The sequence below is a fragment of the Brachycentrus maculatus genome, unplaced genomic scaffold (genome assembly GCF_059751285.1).
Source record: "Brachycentrus maculatus isolate JH-2025_06_01 unplaced genomic scaffold, ASM5975128v1 h1tg000148l, whole genome shotgun sequence".
NCBI lineage: Eukaryota > Metazoa > Arthropoda > Insecta > Trichoptera > Brachycentridae > Brachycentrus > Brachycentrus maculatus.
The window spans coordinates 865,831-891,434 of NW_028280901.1; the positions used below are offsets into that span (position 1 = coordinate 865,831).

Below are 25,604 nucleotides of genomic sequence, written 5' to 3' on the forward strand. Positions count from 1 at the left end.
GTTTATGAAGCAGTGCCCTATGCATCATTGGGGTGCGGTAAGGGATTATTATTATAAAAATACTAGTGAAACAAAGAATATAGGATTTAAATGTTGGGTGCTATAAAATATAAACATTTCGTATGTAAGTGAAACGAGGACTATCGGCAAGCAGAAAGAAGGCGGCTGAATGTGTTTGAGATGTGGTGTTACAGGCACGTGTTGAGGATTCATTGGTCTGAACATGTAGGGAACAATTAGGTATAAAGCAAGGCTGGGGAGTCTTAAAGTTTACTAAACAAAGTAGCACAACAACGAGCCAAATGGATAGGCCATTATATGTATAAGACACCCAGGCCTGGTTTTAACAATTTCTGAGGGTATGTGCAAAGGCACAAACTACAGAGGATGACCCCATTTCACTATATGGACCAAATTATCTCCGACATGCGCTGTAGCGGGTACACCGAGTTGAAGAGACGAGCGGAGGATAGAGTCGAGTGGAGACTGAACGAGAAAGAATCAAAACCAATTATTACACATATCGCTCACTCCTTTCAAGAACGTCATAAATCAAAAATCGTCAATTTTCAGTTGTGCATGTTTTCGGAATGCCCAGAAAATGTACTATATCCCAGCAAAAGCGGCATATTTTTAACTTAATATTTATCCGCTACAGGGCAGAAAGTGTTGTTTTTGCATTTTGAAGAAAAGGTGTTGTTTAATTATTTTTTTAAATAAACTAAATATTTTTCAAATGGAGAAACAACCTTCAGGTTTTACCTAAAAATATCTGTTGCACAGTAAAAAGTTCAATAAGTGGCTTGATATTTATTTTTAATACATTATATTTCATTTTTAAACTTTAATAACGTTCTCCTGAAAAATCTCCTGAAGGAGTGAGCGATATTGAGACCCGCGAAGAAGAAAACCCACGATCGACAACCATATTACTCAAATGTGCGTTGTACACTGGAAAACTATATTTTGGGACATAAGAAAAAAACACTCATTTGTTTGTTTTATATTAACAAAAAAATTAATCACAAAATTTCAGACGATGGGACATAAACTGAAAGCGTTCAACTGTTGTTTAGGAAGGGGAATATGCATTTAACATTTATGCAGCGTGTAAATTCACGTGAAAACGCTGTTTCATGGTGTAATGAGCAGTACAAATGGCTTTCCTAATTAAAGCTACGTGAAAATGTGACAGAATGTCATAGACGTTCATCGCACTTTAGAGGGTTACGTCTGAATACATTTTTTATAGCTAACTGTTTATTTATTTTTTTTAACATGTTTATCTGCCTCACATTTCGTTTGTGATATTCGTATTCTTTTAGTACCTTCATCATTATTTCAGATTTCAAACACATATTATACGATATAAACATTTGTATCCAAGAGCCAAAATAATAATAAAAATATGTGATACTTGCTAAAATGATTATATTAAATAATTACTAATAATATAAAGTTATGAAAAATCAAGAACAAAACACTAAAATGTAATCTTTTCCTTTTTGTTACCCTGTTTATAATTATTAAATAATTTATGTAATAGCAATTCATTGAGATTCACGTAAGATATTTTAAATTTTTTTGACTTGAATGTTTTACCGTTCTTTCTTCGCTCATTCACATGCCCAAACCATCTCAACACACTTTTTATTTTATTTTATCTATGATTCTTACCTTAGCCGTGCATTATTTTTTTATATCGTAAAATAATTTATGTGATAGCTGTTCATTGAGATTCACGTAAGATATTTTAAGAAACTTGAATATTTTTTTCATTCATTCGATTTATATGCCCAAACTATCCCAACGCACTTTTTATAATTTTATCGACGATGCTTATCTCAGCCTTGCATTATTTCCTTATAACATATAAATAATTTATGTAATAGCTATTTTTGACCTGAATGGTTTATTGTTTTTTTTACTCATTCGAATCATATGCCCAAACCAGATTTCTTAGCATTGCAATATTTACATATATATTATAAATATTTTTGTGATATAATAGCGATTCAAGTTTTGTACTTTCATTTCTGAGAATATATTTAATTACATTTTAAATAATAAAATAACAACTGTAAAGTTTTTTTTCTCATATACTTCATTTGACCAGTGCCCGGGTTTTTTCGTTACGTAAATCATCACACCAGTCTGATGATGTCGGTAACGATGAAACCCAGTCACTGGTCAAATAAAATTTATGTGGAAAAAACTAAGTTTATTTATTTTATTTAAAACCCTTATCCGCACCCCAATGGTGCATAGGGCACTGCGTCATACAAACGCAGTGTTATCTTGATCGTTTACACATGAAGGAAAGGTGATCAGCCCTCCGCTTCAGGTACCAGTCCAGGGTAATATTGAATAAATATGACAGTGAGAAAATTACTTATATTTATTTTACCCCCCTTGGGAATCGAACCCGGGACCTCCAGAACGGTAGCCGAGCGTGCTGACCATTACACTACGGAGGCGGACAACTAAGTAAACTAAGTAGTTGTTTTTTTATTATATTATGTAATAACGATTTATTGAGATTCACGTATTTTTGACATCATGTTTTACTGTTGTTTTTTCGCTCATTAGATCCACATGCCCAAACAATCTCAATATAACATGATTACATTATATAATATGATAACGACATAATTTTATTATTGTCATTTAGCTTTTTAGCGATTATTCGGGCAATTTGGTGCACATTTTGAGATACCAAAAGCGGAACACAGACCACGGATGGTATTTTGGTATCGCCATTAGGTCAATCTAAAATGGGTGACAGCATCGGCGGACTCGGCCGGTTTTTCTCTACCGAGATTATATTTACATATTATTGCTCTGTCGCTTTGAAAGACCTGTTAAATGATTTTTTCTAAGATATTTATAGTTTTACAACCGTCACCAAAAACGTGTGACGCGAAATAATACAAAAAAAAACTGTCACGAGAAAATGATAGCGTACGCTTGATGAAGGTAAAGTCTTACTTTATTTTGACATCACAACATAGGTGGAAGAGAATATTGTATGAATAAGTCTGGGTATTTTTAAAGGGCTTATGATCTGTCCATTTTTAATTTTAGTTATTTTTTTCGTAAATACCACCATTTCTAATCTATTCTGACACGTGTTTCGATGCATTCCGCATGATTTTCAAATACCGCACGTCTTCAAGGACACAACTCTTTAGACTGAGCTTTACGTACGGTGTTGGAAAATGATGCTGAAGGCATCGAAATGTGTCACAATAGATTTGAAAAAATAGTGGTAATTACCAAGTAAAATTAAAATAAAAAAATAGAGATATTACCAGAATGTGATTACCGAATCAATTGATAAAACATATGATCTGTCATAGACTGGTTAAGTGGTCACTTTACACACGTGCAACATTCACCATTTTACCCATAGTAAACAAATACACTACAATTTTTTTGGAACTTCTCAATAAATAAATACACAGAATTGCATATTCTTCTTTATCTATATTGAGATGTCAAAAAAATACCCATGCTTTTATATTCTTCGTCATCTTTGTTAAGATATCAAAATAACTGTAGGACTCGCAAAGACTTGAAAATACAATATTCCAATTATTTGATCATTAATACTGTAACTTATTACAATTCACGATTTTTCGTATTTTTACTATCTGTCCACTAATTTCAAACAGCTATATAAAGTACACACCTAGTCCTGTATCGCTAGTCTGTTAGAGTTAGAAGGTATTGCTTCTTAATAAGAATCCCGCCAAAGTATATCTATTATGTACAAGAAGTTTAATACATTAAAAGAATAAATTGTAATTCCACAACTTAAATAGAATGATAGTAAATTTGTTTTGAATGATCAACGAATTTTTATTAACAACATTTTGAGTGTGTCCAAATACTTGTTCACAAAATCTGGATTATCTCCAATTACAGGAGTTATTTTCATATTATTTTTTGACATCTCACCAATAGATGTCTCTAGTGAAGTTCTAGTGATTCATGAACAAGGTTTCTAAATTGGTTCATATATATAGAACTTCCAAGAATTTGAGTAGTGTGGTTGTCAATAATGGGTAGAATTGGTGAATGTTACACGTGTGTAAAGTGATCACTTAAACCAGCCTATGACAGTCGTAAGCCCCGTAAATGCCCAGACTTCCATATTCTTCTTCATCTTTGATGAGATGTCAAAAAATAATATGAATTTTTATTAAATGAAAAAAGAAATGATTATTTTTAATTCATATTATTTACAATTTCCGTTTTTATTTTGCCAAAATATTAATTAAAAATATGTGTAGAGTATTTTTTAAGCGTGTCGTAGATTTTCTTAAGTATGTTCTCCGTAATAAAACGAAGAACTAGAAGAGGTGCTCGTAGACGAAAAATAATATTTATGATTTGGCACCGAAACAAATCAGGTTTTATTACACACCAATAATATATTTAATTGTATGTGTGAAGAAAAAAATGTATCCCGAGTTTGCCTACGAAATTGCGTCCGCCACAGAAAAAAATTGATTATATAATTTTACTGATGCTAATGTGGAGATATATAATTTCAAAGTTGACTTGAAACATGTGTGTTAAATATTATGTTAAGATTAGTACACCTATAAGCTGTTAGAGTAGAGAACGCGTCTGAGTAATTTTAATTTATTGACCAGTGTTTCAATATAAATATTATTTATCATATTGGACACTGTGTTATTTATTCCACCGATGATATGTCAATATTATAGTTATCTCAACTTGATATGAAACATCTTTTGCTCTTTTAATATGAAAGGAGATGGAAATATGAGCATTTCAGGCATTTAGCTGGCTTGAGTGATCACTTATTGAACCATATTTTTTTAAATATTTTTAATATGTATTTAATAAATGACAATAAAATATTATTATTTAATACATTTCTACTTTAAACATATCGTAAAACTAGTTATGCTGTTTTTCTCCAAAAAGAGGCTAAGCACCTGTGCTTGGAGAGGGATAATAACACCCTTTTTTTGTTTGTTTATACTTCTGAATGATATAAAAGTTTTTTTTGCATTTATTTTTTAAACCTATCTATATGCAGTGGTCTTGATTATTTTCTACATGCTGGTACAATTTTTAATGGATTTGGCAGTATAACTGATTGAGGCACCACCAGTTGAGAAATTGTATACTATTTATTTAGCTTAGACAGGTCGTAAGCCCTAGAATGCTCATATTTCCATCTATCCATAAAAAAAACGATATATGTTTAATGTCAAGTTGAGAGACCCATAATATTAATCAATTAATAAAATTATGTTTGTTTGTATAGTACCATATGTATGTTAATATGTATACTATAATTCGGAAAGGATCATACATGCGAAATTAAAAGGTTTTCTGCCAAATAAAAAGTTTACTCGTATCAACCATAGATACTGCCACAAATTCATACATTTATCGATGTTTGAATCATATGATATACATGTATGTATGAGTTCCAAAAATTTGAGTAGTGTAACTGTCACTTATGGGAAAAATTATGAATGTTACACATGTATGGTATAAAGTCATAAATTAAACCAACCTATGATAGATTGTAAGCCCGGACTTACATATTCTTCTTCATTTATATTGAGATGTCAAAATTTAGAAAAATATTAATTGTAAAACATATCGTAGTCGTACAGGAGAAAGTGACCAACTAACAAAACGTAAAATGTTCAGGAGGGCCATTTAAGTCACTTTTGCTTGGCAACAAAATAAACATCAATGCGTTTGGTCATTTTTAACAAGTCAATATATTATATTTCCAAATTAAAAATCCTTTGGGATTTTTTCCAGGGCAATATTAAGCTAGTAAGATATCAAATAGTCAATGATCACGTTATTGTACAAAATGCACTTGGTCACTTTCTCCTGTATGACTACGGTATATTTGTAGTATGGTTATGAGACATTTGTACGTTGAAAAGAAGCAAACTTAAATCCAATAATTTAAAGACATTTACATAATACACTTATGTATTTTACACTTTTCTATTGTAATATAACTTGGAATCTAGGTATTCTTCAGGTAAACCAATAAAAGAATATGACAGCACAGCCTGAAAGTACTGAATCGTGGAGAGGAAACCTTTCAAGGAGAATTACCCACCTCGTTTAGGTCTCGGGTCTCTAGATCAAAGTACCTAGGGAACAAGAACTTAGGCACCCAATATATTATGGCGTTATATAGGTCAAGCCCTACTTTCAGTGAGTTATGGTTCCCCATACAAATAGTAACCTTTCAAATTATACGAGAGGATTCGTGTTAAAAATTCACGAAAATGTTCACCGAAAAATCAGCCAAAATGGTTTAGTTATTTGCAAATAACATTTAGGAAAATTCGCTTAAGTTTCGTTTAGTTATTAAGTTTATATTATCGCCACGCAAAGCGATTGGGATCAGACGCCTGGCCCTGGTTACAATATAATAAAACGACATTCGACTCGATGAATAATAACGTAGAAAACTAAATTTTAATATCCGCATATGCATTATGAGCATATTAAATTATAATTCAAGAGCTTGAGCAGAATGATGTCTAGGTCTAGAACCTAGAACATGCCTTCAGGCTATGGAGGTAAATGGTGAATATGGTTGCCAAGCGTAATATATATAGCTACTGAAACGTGTGTAAAAATAATCTTTCTTCTCCGTGGACTACAATATTTTTATATATTATTTTGAGGAATAAAAAGTCTTTGTTTTTTGATTCACTCACATTTGTGAGTGGATCAAAAAACAAAGTCTTTTTATTTCTCAAAATAATATATCAATATGATCCACAAAGTTAATGCTTTTAATATTCAAAACATACAATATTTTTGATCATTGGTTTGCTTCTTTCATGGTCAGTCTACACTAGTGGTGTGTTTAGACTGCTACTTAGCGATATCACCATGTCCAGATACTAGGATACGTTACCTGTTACCAGATACTAGTCTCCTCCTTGTATCTCGTACTATGCGCCGCCGCGGTACGCGGTACGCTAAAATAAATAATATCGCAATATCTGTGATCTTCGTATCTTCGCGTATTTCCGAACCTGGTAAGTCCTGATCCGAGCGATATTTAACACGCCATGACTGAAATCGACATGTATACATATTTGTCTCTTTCATCATTCGTATCTAATAATCCATTAGATTAAGAAAGAGATAGCTTTACAATATACAATGCAAAAAGACTGACCGGCAAGTCATTGATAAGCTAAAATTAGTTTTATGTTTTATGAGTGACAATGTTATCGCTGGTTATATTCGTTTGAAACAGATTTGTGAGATTTGACTAGTGGCTAGTGGATAGTATATTGTACGTATTACAGCTCCATACAAGTATCATGATATTATGATATCTGGACGTATCATAGTATTTGTACCTGTAACTGATATACTAGGAACACCTCTATCCGCATGTCGGAGATATTGGTCCATATAGGTTAAGCGGGTCGTCCTCTGTAGTTTGTACCTTCGCACATGCCTTCCGCAATCGTTAGAAGCAAGCCTGGGTGTCTCATATTATGGCCTATCCATTTGGTTCGCTGTTGTTACTTAATTTAGTAATAATCTAGACTCTTTAGCCCTGCTTAAAACCTCATTGAAACCCCAACATGCGCCTGTAGCACCACATCTCAAATACCTCCAGCCACCCCCGTTCTGCCTGCCCAATTCCATTTGACAGTATTCTCTAACTAGAGTATAATTACAGTTTTTCTAATATGTAAACTTATTTATTTAGATTTATTATTGAATGCTTTCCTTACTGCCTAAATAAAGAAACAAATTATACTAATATCATTAATAAATTTAAACTTGCTTAAATACCGCCAAACAAGTTCAATAGTTGCTTGTCGTACCTTCTTAGGATAACGATGTGATTAGTTCTATGATCAATGAGAGAACAATAAAATATGATCACAATGGATCATAAAGAATACTTAAATTCTGTTCGCAAAATTCAATACAAAATTTGACATAATTAGTGACGTGACTGCGTTATAAGTCGTCAAATTGATGAAAGTACAACGGTAGGTACTTTGTTAAATGTGTACATACTTAATGTTGATTTGTTAATACGTTGTTATTAAGGAACCTGTGATGCAATATTATATTTTCTCGTTTTGACTATACATCCTTTATTTCATAGTTCTCATGACTTCTGATGAGAATTATGAAATAGTCTGAAGTAATGGGAACTATAAAAAGAGACCAATTTGATTAATGATTTGAACATTTTGTTCACACATCCAAATGATAATAAAAAATGTAAGACTTCATTCATTAAAATTTCCTAAATTTATCCTATATTTGAAATTTTGACTTTTTTTCTGATCCTAATTCTAGAATTACAGTCATAATCTCTTAAATGATAAACGCTCTGATTTTTTTATTAATTCTTATCATAAAATATTTATTATTTTCATTTTATTATTAAACAAAATAAAACTAGATACTGGCATAAACTTCCTTTTACTGGGTGTCTGCCAAATAATAAAAAAAAAATTGAGAGCGTTGTATGTACAATATTAGAATACGCGCGTGTTGCAATATATGAATATTTATTCGCAAAAAAATAATAAATTTTAATTTTAATTTAATCACACGAAAGCAGTATATCACGAAGGAATATGTATTTGATTGCGCATATTTATCGATTGTTGCGCGGTATGATCGATAATCCTGAAATTATCCGGAACATTGGTCTGTATGTTCCTGATAGTTACCTAAGACAGCGTCGCGTCGGCAAAGATTGTATGTATCACATTCCTATACACAGGACCAACCTGCCGATGATTATGCCTGTAGGAAGAGCTACCGCTATGTTGAACAATATCTCATTGGACATTGATCTGTTACATGTGTCTGAAGGAGTTTTCCGAAGCAGGATTCAGCACCTTTTGGACCTTTAGCAATAGTTCTTGCATATTTTAGATTTTTGTATGTATTTAATGTATACGCTTTAATTTTTTTAGTTTGTTATGTATATGTTAATTGAAAATAAATAAATTGAAATTAAAATTGAAAAATAATTGAATTGAATCACATAAAAGCTATACGTTAAGTGTTCTCTTCATTTGATTGGCAAACTGAATGGAGCACTAGTAAACAGTTTATCGAGTGCCATTAAAGCGGTTAGTGGTTTGACAACAACGACACATGTGTGTAGGTGACTGAGTATTAAATAACAGATAAAGGTACCTCAAGGCATTATTTACGCATTGTAATTACCTACAGCAAAACAAAGTGTAGTAGTGCACACCCTTTTTCGATCACAACGACCTTACTTGAACGTTTAACATTGAAATGAATTATCGAAAAAACGTTATTATTATAACATTGTATAACTGTATTATATAATAATATTAAAAACGAAGGTTGTATCGATAAAAAAAGAAATATAGGTACTTATTATATATTATTTTTTGACGTCTCATCAAAGATGAAGAAGAATATGGAAGTCTGGGCATTTACGGGGCTGACGACCGTCATTGGCTGGTTTAAGTGATCACTTTTCACACGTGCAACATTCACTATTTCTACCCATTATTGAGAACCACACTACTCAAATTCTTTGAACTTCTATTTATATGAACCAATTTAGAAACATTGTTCTTGAACTAGAACTTCACTAGAGACATCTATTGGTGAGAATTTTAGTATCATGTTTTCCTCAAAGATGAAAAAAATAATACCCCCGTTAAAAAAATTTTCAAATTAAACATTTCGGTAACTCAATAATCACAAAATAGCCAATACCAAAAAGAGAAAATGTTCTGCTTCTTCTTCCTCCTCTTTTTCTTGTAACCTTTGTCGCACCCAATGGTGCGTAGGTCACTGCATCGTATATAAACTTGATTATTAAATGCACAAAAGGAAAAGTATTTAAAAGCTCTCCGTTTCAGTTACCTGTCCAGAATCCAAAATCGAACCCGAGACCTCCAGCACGGTAGCCTAATGTGCTAACCACTACACTACGAAAGGGGGACTTAAAACAGCGGAGAATACATTAAGTACTCAAAAACATTCGTTCAAATAATTCATAAAAATATTTGTTTTAGTATTGGGGATATCGAAAAATTTATATTTTAAAAAGTTACTTAAAAAATTACAACGGCCTGAAAAATATTAAACATTAAACGCATGGTTACCCAGTGATCAATATCTATGAAATAACCTTCAATATATTATTGTAAGACATTGTACATTACGAAATAATAACTCAATCAATGTTCTTCTTACTATAGGAAATTATATATTCCTACCATTAAAATATATATATATATATATATATATATATATATATATATATATATATATATATATATATATATATATACATATATACATATATATATATATATATATATATATATATATATATATATATATATATATATATATATATATATATATATATATATATATATATATATATATATATATATATATATATATATATATATATATATATATATATATATATATATATATATATATATATATATATATATATATATATATATATATATATATATATATATATATATATATATATATATATATATATATATATATATATATATATATATATATATATATATATATATATATATATATATATATATATATATATATTAAACACTGTTTAAGAAATATAAAAACAAGTTATTGTGTTAAATTATTCGTAGGTACGAAATTTTTCAGTGAGGAAGACATAACAATCCATTATTTTTAATATATTTGTTACGTACTATATTTATTCAATAAGTATATATTTAAATGAAAATAAAATATTTTATATTTCACTCTCCTTATCATTCATCGTTCACTTTGGATAATACCACTGTGTTTTATTAGATACCATACCAAAATGTTAAAAATGCTTTTAATATAAATAAACAAAATAAACATTGAATAGGCAATAACTTCCTAAAAACTTAAAAATTTATTATTATCTTTCATTTAAATCAAACTCTTATTCGAGTTGGCAAAGTGGATAGTATGCCACACCCGTCATCCAAACATCTATTCATACATACTCTTTGGTTACCTACATAGACTTTTAACATAACCAGATTTAAGGTTTTTTTAATATAAATAATTAATAAGCAATGCCTATTCTTGTTGGTGCATTCTGTGACTGAACGATGTTCTTTAGATATGAAGTGTATTTTAAATGTGGGCGCAAATCAAACAATTATCTTCAAGAAATGTTTTTACATGATGAGGATTTCTTCATTGTGAATCGAGTTTTGATCGATCGATCAAATGTAGGAATTTATTAAGCATATTTTTTGCCAAAATCGTTACATAAGTACATTACCTGATTAAAAAAATAATGATTTTTATAGCAGGTATATTTTGTGTAACCTATAATTTGTGTTTTCGAAAATTACAAAGGAACATTCACCTTCGCCAAGGCTAACTGGTAGTCCTAAATAAAATAAAAACATAATGGATATCGATAGAGCAAGAATTACGCCCATAATTGAAATAAAAAATGTTAAGGAATTTCTGAAAGCTATAAAAAGTAACGAATAAAGAATAATCTACCAAATTATTTTATGAAGGTTGAGTATGCAACCCTAAGCGCCCAGACATTGTGCCCAGACATTCTTTCTTCCATTTCCTATATTACGTAATATTCCTTCTACACTTCTTTTCCTTACACTTTTTCTGTCTTTCACCCTAAGCTACTTCAATTACATCATCTGCATCTAGTTTAACAAAATCCATTCTTAAATCTGCAAAGATAGATCACTCTACATTCACATAATCATGATCGAGTTATGGTAACACTGTGTCGGATAGGTGCAGTGCCCTATGCACCACTTAGCTGCGGATAGAGACCAAAAGAAGATTAAAATAGGTTTTTGCTGGTCAATCGATACTTAAAATATCCCAAGTCAATATTATACAATCAAAACTAAAGAGAAAAACTTTATAATCTGACTTATTACTACTACCATCACGTCGTATCATAATGCGGTAGACAGAGAGGATGGGACACCACACTCTTCAGTCCTGACGTACACTCGTTTCCTTCACATCCATACGTCTAGTCATACATGCTCTCCAATTATGTAGAATTTTAATACCACCAGATTTTAAGACTAATTAAAGATGTAGTCATCTACTTTGAATCACTTCACACTTATTTATGATTTTAATTTGGTTTAAATATAATCATTGATGTTTATAACTCGAATAACTGCTAATGATAGTCGAATTCATTGAAGTTTTTTCATAGTGTTATCTTGATCGTTACTCACACGAAGCCAAGGTGATCAATTTTGCAGTTCAGGTACCAGTCTAGGAAAATATTAAATACAATATATTATGGTAAAAAATCATAAATCTTTATATTGACATCTCAACGTTGTTATAACGTCATAACGATGAATGTATCAAGTCCGGAAGACGCTTTTTCTAGTGCATCGGTTATCTGCAATGATGACAGTTGAAGGATAACGCCAAATCGGTTGCACTTTGATCCCGATAAATCACTTAAGTTGATGAAAAGTCCAGGAATAAAGTTGTGAACGCATTTAGAATCGGGAAGAAGAAGATATTTACTTAGTAGCGGGGTAAGGATGAGCGCATAATAGGCGAGCAAAGACGCAAATAGATTGTCACGCGGGAAAAGCGTCGCGATGCCGACGGCGTACGGCGCTCGAGCGATCAGATCCGAGTAGTACATGTATATACAGACATATACACATATAAGACAGGCGCCGTGGTGTAGTTGGGTAGACGCTCGAATGCAAACCTGGCGTCACAGATTCGATTCCTGCCAATTTCAAAATGAATTCAAGAAAGATTTCTTTTCTATCGGTCTGGGTGTTTTTAATGTATTTTTCACATGTACCTTCCCTTCTATCCTTACTATTCTACCTACAGAGAAGTTTCTGAAAAAAGAGGCTTTTCGGGTTATTCCTTAAAAAACAAAAACAAAAAGTATTTAATAAATTGATCATACTAATGCTATTCCTTAATTAAAATATTTAATTGCTTAGATTGGCAGTGACAGGGACATTAAAAGCTATTAAATGTAAATTCACAGCAAAATAGGGATAAAATTGTGTTTCATACTTTCTAATAATTTTCACAACATCTTCTTCCTGGCCCAATCTCAACTTGTCGTCTTAATAGACTGTTTGGATCAGCTTTCTTCGAACTCAATTTGCAAGCCTTTCTGTCGTTAGCAACGTCACCTAGGCCATGCCTACGAATCATGTTTTCTTTCAGCAGCATTCATGAATTCTTTGGTCTTCCTCTAGATGTCTTTCGAGGAAGATCTATGGTGATTGCCTGGTTCACAATATGATCAGCTTCTTTGCGTCCTATGTGCCCATACAATCTCAATAGCCTTTCCTTTGTCTGACTATTGATGTCTGTTCGAAACTTGGTTAAAAAATTAAAATTTGCTTTGCAAGAGAGGTCTGCTAGGAAGTCTAGATGCTTCTGTATCAGATCTGGGAATTCAGTTGTAGCTTTCTATGTACTATATGCGAACGTAATATAATATATGCATAAAAAAGTTTTACGTACGAAGTCTACAAGCACTCGATAAAGTCAAAATTAAATTATTTATTATTTATTTTTCAAGATACACGTATTTATAATGATGTGTCCTCAATAAAGTTTTCATAGTGTACATCTTTTACAGAAAATCTAGAGGTAGTTTAAAAACATGATTATATTTGGTACTATACTTTCTTGTTACACTAAAAGACAAAAGAAATAAAACGGATCAATAATACGACAAAAGGGTATTTTGAACCTACACTACCATATATTTTGAACTATTGGCTACAGAATATCTATATTTGTCTATCTTAATTTATGAAAACATTGCCATTTGACATTTGGCGTTGATTACGATGGTCCTGCTTGGGTTTATGAATTAGAAAACCACGAATTGAAACACGAAAGGTCAGGTATATCCACTGCCTATAATTAGCTCTTTTGAGAAATTATACCGAGGGCTAATTTGTAAAGGAAGGAGGCTTTGTGATTAGTAATAATAAAATGTAGAAAATTATATTAGCAAGCTTTGTTCCGAGATCATTATTTTGAGATCATACTATTTTCTAAGTATTTTCACGTGTTTTAACGTGTTAACGAATTCGATTTTTTTGCGTTAGTATTTTTTATATAATGCATTACTCATTGAATACGAAGGATACTTAAAAATGATATTTCACCTCAAAAAGTTAATTTACAAATTTCTTTAAAACACATGTTAATACAAGTTATATTAAATTATACCAGCAACCATTTATTTTTAAAGGGCAACACAAAGCTACGCATATATTAATTCATTTATTAATCTTTATTCCAATCCTGATGGTATAGGTGCAAGCTTTTGAGGTTCATATGATATGAACTTTAGTTAAAATACAATAAAAATAATAATTATAAACACAACATTTATAATTTCTTATAACACTGCTTTGAAGAGATGTAGCGCCCTTTGCACCATTAGGTACGTATATGGGTCAAAAGACGAAGAAAAAAAGTTACGCATTATTGTAGACTACACGAATGAGTATGTAATTGATTATGTAAATGTAATAATAATACAAAAATTAATATGTAATAAAGTAAATAAAAGTAGTATAATAATAAGTAATAAAATAAATGTTTGTTAAACATGAATTAATTAATCAAAAAACGGTCATTTTCTATAAAAGTTAAATAAATGTATAACTACATATGTATGTCATCAATAATAATAATAAAAATCTGCATATAAAAGTGTATATATTTGCGTTTTTATTTAAACAAATTTTACGAAATTATGACTTTTCATCGACACTGAAATGTTATATTTTAATGTAAGATCATTTTTGTCGAGCACTCGCTGAAAAACTGCTTTAAAACCGGTTTCGAAACCAAGTTTTAGTCCTAAATATATTTTATGAATACGAACTTTAAAAAAACGTACTAACGAAGGCCTTACCCATATGTATAGTCGTTGTATATGTATACTTATTATTTAAAAGAACATTAATAAGAAACTTTTAAGTAAATATTCGGAATCAAATATACTTTAATTTATATAAATTTCCCTTGCAAACGAGAGAAAAGTTTGGTAGTATGTACAATTTATTTCTTATAGTTTCCGCATTGCGGCAAACGCAAGCTGAGAATTTTTTTCAATATAAATTTTATATGACGATCCGGTTGTTAGATTGTACAGTTGTTGACCACTAAAGTACTAAAAAAACCCACCAAAACACGAAGGTGATCACATTTTACCTTAATTTCTATATTTAGCTTATTAGTTGCTGAATGTAGAAAAAACATCAATATTGCATGTAGGCATTATTGATATACAAGACTTTTTTTTATGTAACGCATTCCGGCACCTTTTTTCACAGATATAGTTTTTTTTTAATTTTCAAAGTAAATAAGACGAAACAATGTTTACGTTTACGTAATTACAATCTTTATTTATTTAATTCGTTAAAATGATAGGAAAAGTTGCTTTAAATTTTATTTAAATGATATTTGAATATAATATGTATTAGCTTGACACGAAGTACCTAAGTTACGGGACCTTTTTTGTTTTTAAAAAAGCCCTACATCAGATAATACTGACGCAAACTAACAGCATCCTATTTTTAATGATTAGCATTGGAGGATTATAATATATTAAAGAAAATAATAAAAATAACAAATTATGCAAATGTGTTTATTTTAATGTAAAGATCACTAAGAAAAAGTTTTTTTTTTTTAATTCAATATCTGATATATGGTAATTAGTGATTGATTTAATAATAGTGATTTAATAGTTTTTTCAAGCTCGACTGAAGGGTGGTTGCAAAACTAAGCCATATTTATTTTTCAAAATACAACTCTTTTAACTAAGTACGCTAATAACGTTAAGTTGAGTGAAGAAAGATATCATAAAAAATAAAATAAAAATAAAAATATTTGTATAAAAATCGAATATTATTACTATGGCAATTAAGGTAATATAAGTATCGGTAACTTTTTAAAAAATATTATTGATTTTCATTTGGATATTTTTTTTATTTTCAATTTCAATTTTTAACGAGACAAAATATTCAATTTGGTACTCAAAACATAAATTAGGTTTTTAAAAATCGAAAAAAAATCTTTGTGGTAAGAGTTTTTTCATATTGTCCTCTTGGAAAAGTACGCAATTCAGAACAAGTAGAAAATAACGTACAATTCAAAACAATATTTTTTATTATTGATTAATTATGTATTACAACACAAATTTGTAAACCAACTTTGTTAATATAACAGATAGTTAATATTGACTTATTCAATTTCGATATTATGTATTCCATGGCTTGCCGAAGAGAGAAATCACGTACGAAAATATGTAAATACAATGTTTTCATAAGTAATTAATTGACACCATATTATAATTGATTGTAATCTGAATTCAAAGAAGAGTAACGCCACGCATACTGCTAGTAGGTATGTTTTAAATTTGCATTGATTGCAAAGGAGTGCACTAACATATATGCATATTGATAGGCGCCGGCGCCTTTGGGAAAATACTAAACTAGTTTTTTTTTCGCAAATTAGGACGTATTGATCCAAGATTTCCTATACTAAAAGATCATTTTTCTTATTTTCATTATTTTGCATTTGATTTTTCACTATTTCAAAATTAAATGAAATTCTGTAGTGTACTATAGTGGTGTATATGTTTGGCTACCACTCAGATGATCTGATTGCAATGCCCGGTGCAATGTATATAAATTAAAATATAAATGTTTGTTTATATAAAATCTTTTATCTCCTAAATTTAATCACCAACTGCTTTGAAAAGTTGACACAACGTTGCTTTCAAATACGAGAGTGTTTTTATATCAATTTTTTAATAGTTTGCAGATAAAAAAATGTTTTGTTCGAAAAACAGCTTCTTTTACCGCAATGGCAGCACCATCTGTTGAAGGTAACAGCAACATGCGCAAGACTAAATATTAATAATGGCGAACATCTTGCTCCTTGACAGTTGCTGTAACTCAGTTACATTGCTTTTTCATAGATTGATAATATTTTTAATTGCTTTACAAGCATTGTGAAATTATATATATCAGAAATGTGTATTTTTTATTTTATATCTTTCCTATTGGACCAGATTGAGCCACAGTAGCGATGAGCTAGGTACAGCTAGTTAATAATGAATACTTTTAAGAATGAGGTGGAGCATGAATGTGAATGAGGCGAAGAGTATTCGTAAATACAGATTGATTTGGCTTTCTATTCTCTCTTACATTATATAATTTACCAGCAATATAATGCAACATTATGTGATGTACACAAAAAATATAAAATTCATTTTATATATTAAAATTGTATGTGCGTTGATTCACATCATTTGATGAAAAATATTTTTTTTTTACAATTTTTTATTTATTTCTTTATTTTATTTATTTCATAAATACATAGATACATATTTATTTCATATTTACATTTACTATATGTATTACGGCTCTTTAGGCATGGCCTGTGTTGAGCCGAATACTAACATGGTAATACAATTTTTATATATTTTTTAAGTTTTTTAATATTATTTGTGTTTTTTTTTAAAATTATGATAGTTTTAATTATGATATTAATGATAGTTGATAAGTTATAAATGACGATGTTACGAATATAACCTTGGTGAGTCAAAGGGTGAGTCAAAAACAAAGGGTGAAATAACATTGTATTGAGTTGGATCGACTAAACGGGAAACTTTGGAAAGAACTATTTTTGGATCGTCCCTAAACTTAAAATACTAGTATCTTTAAATAACTTTTTGGTGTACTAAGTTAAATAATACGCAGACTTTAGTAGTACCTTTTTTTGTTCAAATGTAGTAAAATGAGTATTTTTTTATATTTGTTGTTGGTCTCAGGCTATATTTTAATATTCGTTCATTTGATGACTGTACAAGCAAGCAACAGGACATCAATGTTTTTTTTAAGCAATGATAGTTGTTTTTATTTAATTTAAATAAGTCCATGGGGGTGTGTTGAGGAACCATCAAAACATTAATATAATAACATTTCGTTGAAACATTGAGCGGAAAATGATATTCATCGAATAAATGTGTATACGCGACGTAAGGCTAATGCATAACATAGTAGGTTAATAATAATAAAACCCTTATCCGTACCCAATGGTGCATAGGGCACTGCGTCATATAAACGCAGTGTTATCTTGATCGTTTACACATGAAGGAAAGGTGATCAGCCCTCCGCTTCAGGTACCAGTCCAGGGTAATAATAAATAAATATGACAGTGAAAAATCACTAATATTTATTTTACCGCCCTTGGGAATCGAACCCGGGACCTCCAGAACGGTAGCCGAGCGTGCTGACCATTACACTACGGAGGCGGACAAAGGTTATTGCGTATTATTATTTTAATATTTTTTTTATAAATGTTTTTAAAATGATTTTATTGAAAATAGAGAGTTTTGACTGTTAATAAATATAAACATAATATAATAGACGCACATTAATATTTAAGTCAATTTATCAACTAGGAAAACCACCATGACATCATTGAATAATTGGCTCGAATTAATACTGCAATAAATTACTTTGTTTTCTCGGGATGCACTCATAAACTTATATTTTATCAATTTGCGGTCATTTAAATTGTCGTCATTCCAAATAATTTGTTTCTGTTTTTAATTGATGGGAACAATTTGAATAGATCCCAATATAGTATTTAATTGAGTGCAATTAAAGAACAGAAAATTTGTGCTAAAAAAGAGTGCTAAATAAGTAGTTTAAGCTATATTACGTTTATCTCATAGTAAATTTTTAACCGGTTTTGAATAATTTTAATTCTATTCAAAATTATAGATGACGTTATCGATTTTAATTTTTTATGCTAAAATTATTAATAAACGCGTATTAAAAAAATACTGCGAAAATATGTGGTTTTTTATTTGACAAAAGGTCCCCGTTAAATTATTCATCGATTATATTAATGGAACGATTTATTGCCAATTTTTAAATACTTATATTCTAAGGTAAACTTTCTGGTGAATAAAAAAAGCAAATATTGAGTAATCGGAATTTTAGGATTTGCAGGGAGCTGCAACATTTTTACTGGTACCTTTATAAATTTAAATTATAATAATAATTAGATGAAATCAGGATTACTATTACATTTAAGTTGACATTTGTTGGTGGAGCTTCATTTTATATAGTATTAAAACAACTTTATATTTTTTCTTACATATATTTCCTAATGAAATGGAATTAACTATATATTGAGTTGTTATTTTATCATACAAGATTGCTATGGTATTTGAAGCTATGATATTATAGTAAGATACTACTTAATTTTAAAAAAAATAAAGAGCTCAGTTCACTATGTACTCGTAATATAAGACAATAAAAATAATTCAATACAACAAAACACTTGGCGTTTTGTAAATATTGCTAGTTGGAACAGTTAATTTGTATAGTTTTACAACATTTTGAGTGTGTCCAAATGTGTTCACAAAATATTGTACATAAATTATCTGGTCAAATAATAAGCTTAATAATAAAAATGAAAATGGTATTTTCTGGGGTTTCTCATGTGTGTGATTATAATCCAGGATTCGGACCTCACATACTAATATAAGAGTTTCTGCTTAGTAAAAAGCTTCTTTACATCTCACCAATAGATGTCTCTAGTGAAGTTCTAGTGATTCAAAGGTTTCTTAATTGGTTCATATATATAGAACTTCCAAGAATTTGAGTAGTGTGGTTGTCAATAATGGGTAGAATTGGTGAATGTTACACGTGTGTAAAGTGATCACTTAAACCAGCCTATGACGGTCGTCAGCCCCGTAAATGCCCAGACTTCCATATTCTTCTTCATCTTTGATGAGATGTCAAAAAATAATATGTATAGTTTTATAAGACAAGTAACTAGGGCCGCAGAAGTTGAAGTGTCGCCAATGCCATTGAAAAAGCCGCATGGGGCTCCTGAGCCGCGGTCTGCCGACCCCTGATGTAGATAATCTAATTTAAGTTTATTGAATGTAATTAATTAATAGCACAAGTAAATTGAAATGGGTCTCGGTGGATTACAACACTCGCGACCAATTAAAGCGACCGCAAATTTCTGTAATATTTCTTACCCAGAAAGGGTAGTAATGGTCTTGATTTATCTGTCAATCTATAAAATTAATTAACAAATTAATTGATATCAAGGCATTGTTTAATTATTAAGTAAAGGTTTTATTAAAGCAGTTAATTCATTTATACCTATGGAGAGGCTATAATTAATATGGTGATATTTATTTATTAACTATTTGTATACGTATAATTAAAAACAAAATTATTAATGTTTCTAAAAATAGTTACTACAAAATAAAGGATTTTTGTTTTTAGAAACTGTTTTAGGGTTAATATCTCTTTTATTTGAGCATAAATATTTGAATTAGTGAAATTTTAAAGTTATTTTTGAAAAACATATCTAGTCAAAAATGTAATAATCTAAATTATTTTATATTAAAGAAGTTTCGCCCAATAATGAATGAAATCTACAACCAATATGAGAAATTAAACAAAAGTTTTCTTTAAAATATCACATCTACAAGAATTAAAACGGATTTACAGCCACATTTAAGAATATTGACTGTACAGACTATTGATTAAATTTTAATGTTATTTTTTTCTTTAATAATTACACTTCAATTCGTTTAACATTAATATGTGTCATATTAAAAGTGCACGGTAGATAAAAAAATAGGCACTGTAAGAGTAATGTCAACTGAATTAGTGAATTCTAAATATTATGAAATTCCCTATGAAACTAATGGATGTTTTTACAAAATGGTACAATTATGTCCATTTCACAATACTGAAAATATTTTTCCATTATGTTGTTAATATTCTTTTTAGTAGGGGTGATAACTAGCTACCCTTAATAAGAACTAATCAATTTCTCATAGAATAACGTGAATTTATTATATCCACAACTAACTTCGGAAAACATCCCTTCATATCAATATATGTATGTTTATAAATGATAACCTGCTCGTATAATTCATATCCAACATATTTAATGAAATCGTACTATTTCACAATATAATTGGCGAATCAATAGATTTTATAATTTATAAACCAAGTCACTTGATAAAGACGTGTGGCAAAAGGACGTGTCTATGAAAATAGAACAATATTTCCAATAGGAGAATTTCTATAACGAGGTCTCCAACTAACCCCATTGCATTGAGTTGCATGACGGTTAATCAAAATTCATTGGACGGAATTATAGCACCGTGTCAAGCGATATGCATTCTAGAATAATGATTCCGATGCACCTACGAATGCAATATGCAACTGCCGGAATTAATAATTACCGCATTCATATACGTAGTAATCACGCGCTACGAGTTTATACGTTATCACGTAATGAAAATTCATAAAGCGAGGGCTGAAATCATCCCCAAACGAATATGAACCGACAATTCAGTAGCTTGTAATAATTTATTTAAGAATGATTTTTGGGAAAATTAAGCAAAACTAGGTTTTTTATGTCATGGATGCGAATACAAATATAAGCACATTGCTTTTGTGTACATTAAGAACTAATTAATACACGGTATATGTATTTATATATATATATATATATATATATATATATATATATATATATATAAATATATATATATATATATGTATTTATATATATATATATTTATATATATATTTTTATATATATATATATATATATATATATATATATACACAAATACATATATATATATATATATATATATATATATATATATATATATATATATATATATATATATATATATATATATATATATATATATATATTTATATATATATATATATATATATTTATATATATATATATATATATATATATATATATATATATATATATATATATATATATATATATATATATATATAAATATATATATATAGGCTGGCTTAAGCACTGTATTCGTAAGCACTTAAATATCCAAAACTTTCATATTCTACTTCATCTATGCTGACATGTCAATATAAACAACTTCTTAATGGACAAACCCAGATTTGAGAACAAAGATTTGGACAAACTCTCACAATATTTTACATATTTACATATAGTGTAGTTTTCATATACTTGATTGGTGTGCAGAAATATTACTGAGGTAATAATTGTTGAACCCAAAGTTGCTGCGGTCAATTAAACACTAAAATGGGCAAACAGGGGCGTATGATCTGATTTCCTTTGAAGAACCGCCATAGCTTTGCATAAGAGAAAATTTATATTTTCTGTAATCTCAAATATTTGGGAATTTATTTTAATAAAATCGTATACTTAAGTGCAATGATTAATTACACAATGTCTTGGAATAATGATGAGTTAAAAAAAGCTTTTTTATTGATACAAAAAACGAAAATGCTTTTTCGTTTTTTGAGCTAAAAAAACGAAAAGGTATCTCTGATTTTTCAAAATTATGATGTGCCAAGCACAGAGTATAACAATAGGTACCTACCATGTTTTTTAAAATACAAATTAAAAAATTCTTAACATTTACCATTCAAAATCACTCGTAACGAGTGAAAGAAAGCTTATCACAAATAAATAAAACCTTATCCTTACTTAATTCCTTCGTTATATATTTTTTTACCTTGCACCTATTACTTTGTTGATTAAAAAAAAAGTTTATTTCAAAGTAGCCTTATTATATTGTTTCCAAACGTTTTATGTATATTTAAAAAAAATAAAAATAATCTAAAAATTTCTAGCTATATTCAACATCGGAGTTGGCGTATGAAATACGATGTCGAACCTCACTCGACATGGGAGTGGTAAGGGTTAAAGTATATTATTTACATTAACCCCTAGAACTCCTTTGTCGATTTTGTCTCGACATTGTATTTATTACGCAAACTCCATTGTCTGGCTCGGCTTTACATGGCAAAATTAGTAAAAAAATAATAACATACTCTGCAATGTTACTGATCTACGAGATCCTTTTTAAAATTCATTTTGTAAACCAATTGATCATTTGATTTACAAAATAGTTATATTTTTTATTATTAAGGAATGCTAAGGGTCAAAGTACATTTTATTTAAATTTCATATTATTTTTGACATCTCATCAAAGATGAAGAAGAATATGGAAGTTTGGGCATTTACGGGGCTGACGACCGTCATAGGCTGGTTTAAGTGATCACTTTACACACGTGTAACATTCACCAATTCTACCCATTATTGACAACCACACTACTCAAATTCTTGGAAGTTCTGTATATATGAACCAATTTAGAAACCTTGTTCTTGAATCACTAGAACTTCACTAGATTTCTAGTGATTCAAGAACAAGGTTTCTAAATTGGTTCATATATACAGAACTTCCAAGAATTTGATTAGTGTGGTTGTCAATAATGGGTAGAATTGGTGAATGTTACACGTGTGTAAAGTGATCACTTAAACCAGCCTATGACGGTCGTCAGCCCCGTAAATGCCCAGACTTCCATATTCTTCTTCGTCTTTGATGATATGTCAAATAATATGAAAATAACTCATGTAATTGAAGATAATCCAGATTTTGTGAACAAGTATTTGGACACACTCAAAATGTTGTTATTTAAATTTGTTAAAACCTCGCAACATCCTGTCTTTGCTTCACCTTAATTACCGAAGAAAACTAAGAAAACTTTTTTACTTACCAATGAATTTCAAAGTTACTCAAAGCATATAACAAATAAACATTTAAAAGGATAAGGATATAAATTACTTACTAATATTCAACAAAAACAATCTATTATCTATACATGTACATAATGTATTCAAAACGTTTAGTTTCAATTAGAAACGCTTGTTTTACCAAAATAAGATTTAGTGATTTTTCTACAAATACAAGTAAGGCTATGATAATTTTGTTTATGTACGAATACGTGTTTTGTTAGAAAGAGCACCAAAAAATAGCGGTGTGGGTACCTAATTACCTAAATTAGTAATGTTTTGTAGCATATATTTGTCTCGGTTAGATGTCCATTTTTATGTAAATAAGAAAAATTAAGATTCACTGAAGGTGTCTCCGTTGTTGAAAAAGTGTAAGAATTAGCTTCTATTCATTAAATAACGAAACGTTATTGAGTTTTTCCAAGGACATTGTTTGTAAGATAGCGAACGTTGCTTCAAGACGTCCTTATTTATCACTTATAGGCGAGAAGATCCCGAGACAAAGAGATTCGGAACATTGTTATAGGTACCGAGTCTTCTGTTTTGGTACAAACAAAAAGGTTCGTACTAGCTTCCGAATTTGGTCCAAAGATGGAGGTTGCTACGCTACAGAGGACACGCCTGAAAAACCAATTACTGGAATGCTAGCTGAAAATTTCTCTCTGCGATTATATTTCAGAAACGTCGCAGTCGTGGGTGATTGATCGAGTGACATTAAGCGGATATATTACTACAACGACTATTTTTCAAAATAAATACTTCCAATATTATAAGAAATGTCATTCACATTATATTATGTTTAAAGTCATAAACAACGCAAAATAGAAATTTAATTTTGAAATATTAGCGTATTTCAAAAAAGGGATAGATCTTATTTCGAGTTAATTGAATTTGACAGTTGGGTTGACAAGTAAAATGCGTAGATCAAAATATTATTATGTAGGCATGCCTGAAATCGTAAATATTTATAATTCGACAAAGAGAATAAACATCGAGTCATGGATGTGGTGCGAGGGTGACTGGAATGGAGGGATAACATGCAGGTCAGGCGGCAAGGAGTGAGTGTGGTATAGAGGAAGTGTAGTAGAGGGGAGAGTTACCAGGATCCGGCCCGTGGTGGTCTGCCCGGAGATGAGCTCGCCCGCCCAGTCCTTGGCCTCCGTCATGAAGGTGCCCTCGAACTCCTGCTTGCCCTGGCGCGCGGCCTTCTGCTCCTTCTGCTTGGGGTCGTTGGGCGAGAACTCCGGCTCCTTGCGGCAGCAGATGAAGGCGGCGACGCGCCATACCACCACCACGAGCAGCCCCGCCAGGAACGTGACGATGGACGAGAGAAGGAAACACCACCATTTTCGGACCTTGAGGCAGTCGTCGATGGGGGTCGGCTCGGTGGCCGCTTCCTCGCATGACGCCATGGACGCGCCACTTCACTCGTCACCCGAGCGCTGGCCCCATCAGGCCCGTGGCCCGCCTACCCTCGTGAAGCCCGACCGGCCTCGCTCGCTCTGCCGCCCGAACTGCTCTAACTAACCGCTCTGCCGAGATCGATAGGCGGCTGCGCGCGCCGCCCCCGCCCTTCCCGGTTAGCGAAGCCTCCCGCCCGACTTTTTTCGCGCCAAATCGATGAAGCCCGACTCGTCATTCGGACGAGCACGGCCGGCCTAGGGCTGGTGAGGACGATCGCCCGGAGGTCGGGACTGAGAAGTCGACCATATCACGCACTGACGCCAGGAAGAACGCGACCGGAGTACAGTCTGAGCGCGAGGACGCTAAGGGAGCTCGGGCCGCTGCGGGGCGAGGAGTCTGCGGGAGGTAGAGAGCGCGCACCGGCCGCGGGACATGTCGGTCGCTACGGACGTGCAGCGGGTCTGCGATCGCGGCGCGCATTG

General features: G+C 31.0%; 1 protein-coding gene across 1 annotated transcript in view; it reads right to left on the reverse strand.

Moving 5' to 3' along the window:
- Positions 1 to 25,142, reverse strand: part of slo (calcium-activated potassium channel slo) — a 116,289-nt gene extending 91,147 nt beyond the window's left edge. The window contains exon 1 of the mRNA XM_088261165.1: positions 24,819 to 25,142. Within this exon, the coding sequence (XP_088117291.1) occupies positions 24,819 to 25,130 (312 nt within the window). The 5' untranslated portion in view covers positions 25,131 to 25,142. The remainder of the gene's footprint in view (positions 1 to 24,818) is intronic.
- Positions 25,143 to 25,604: the final 462 nt, after the last annotated feature.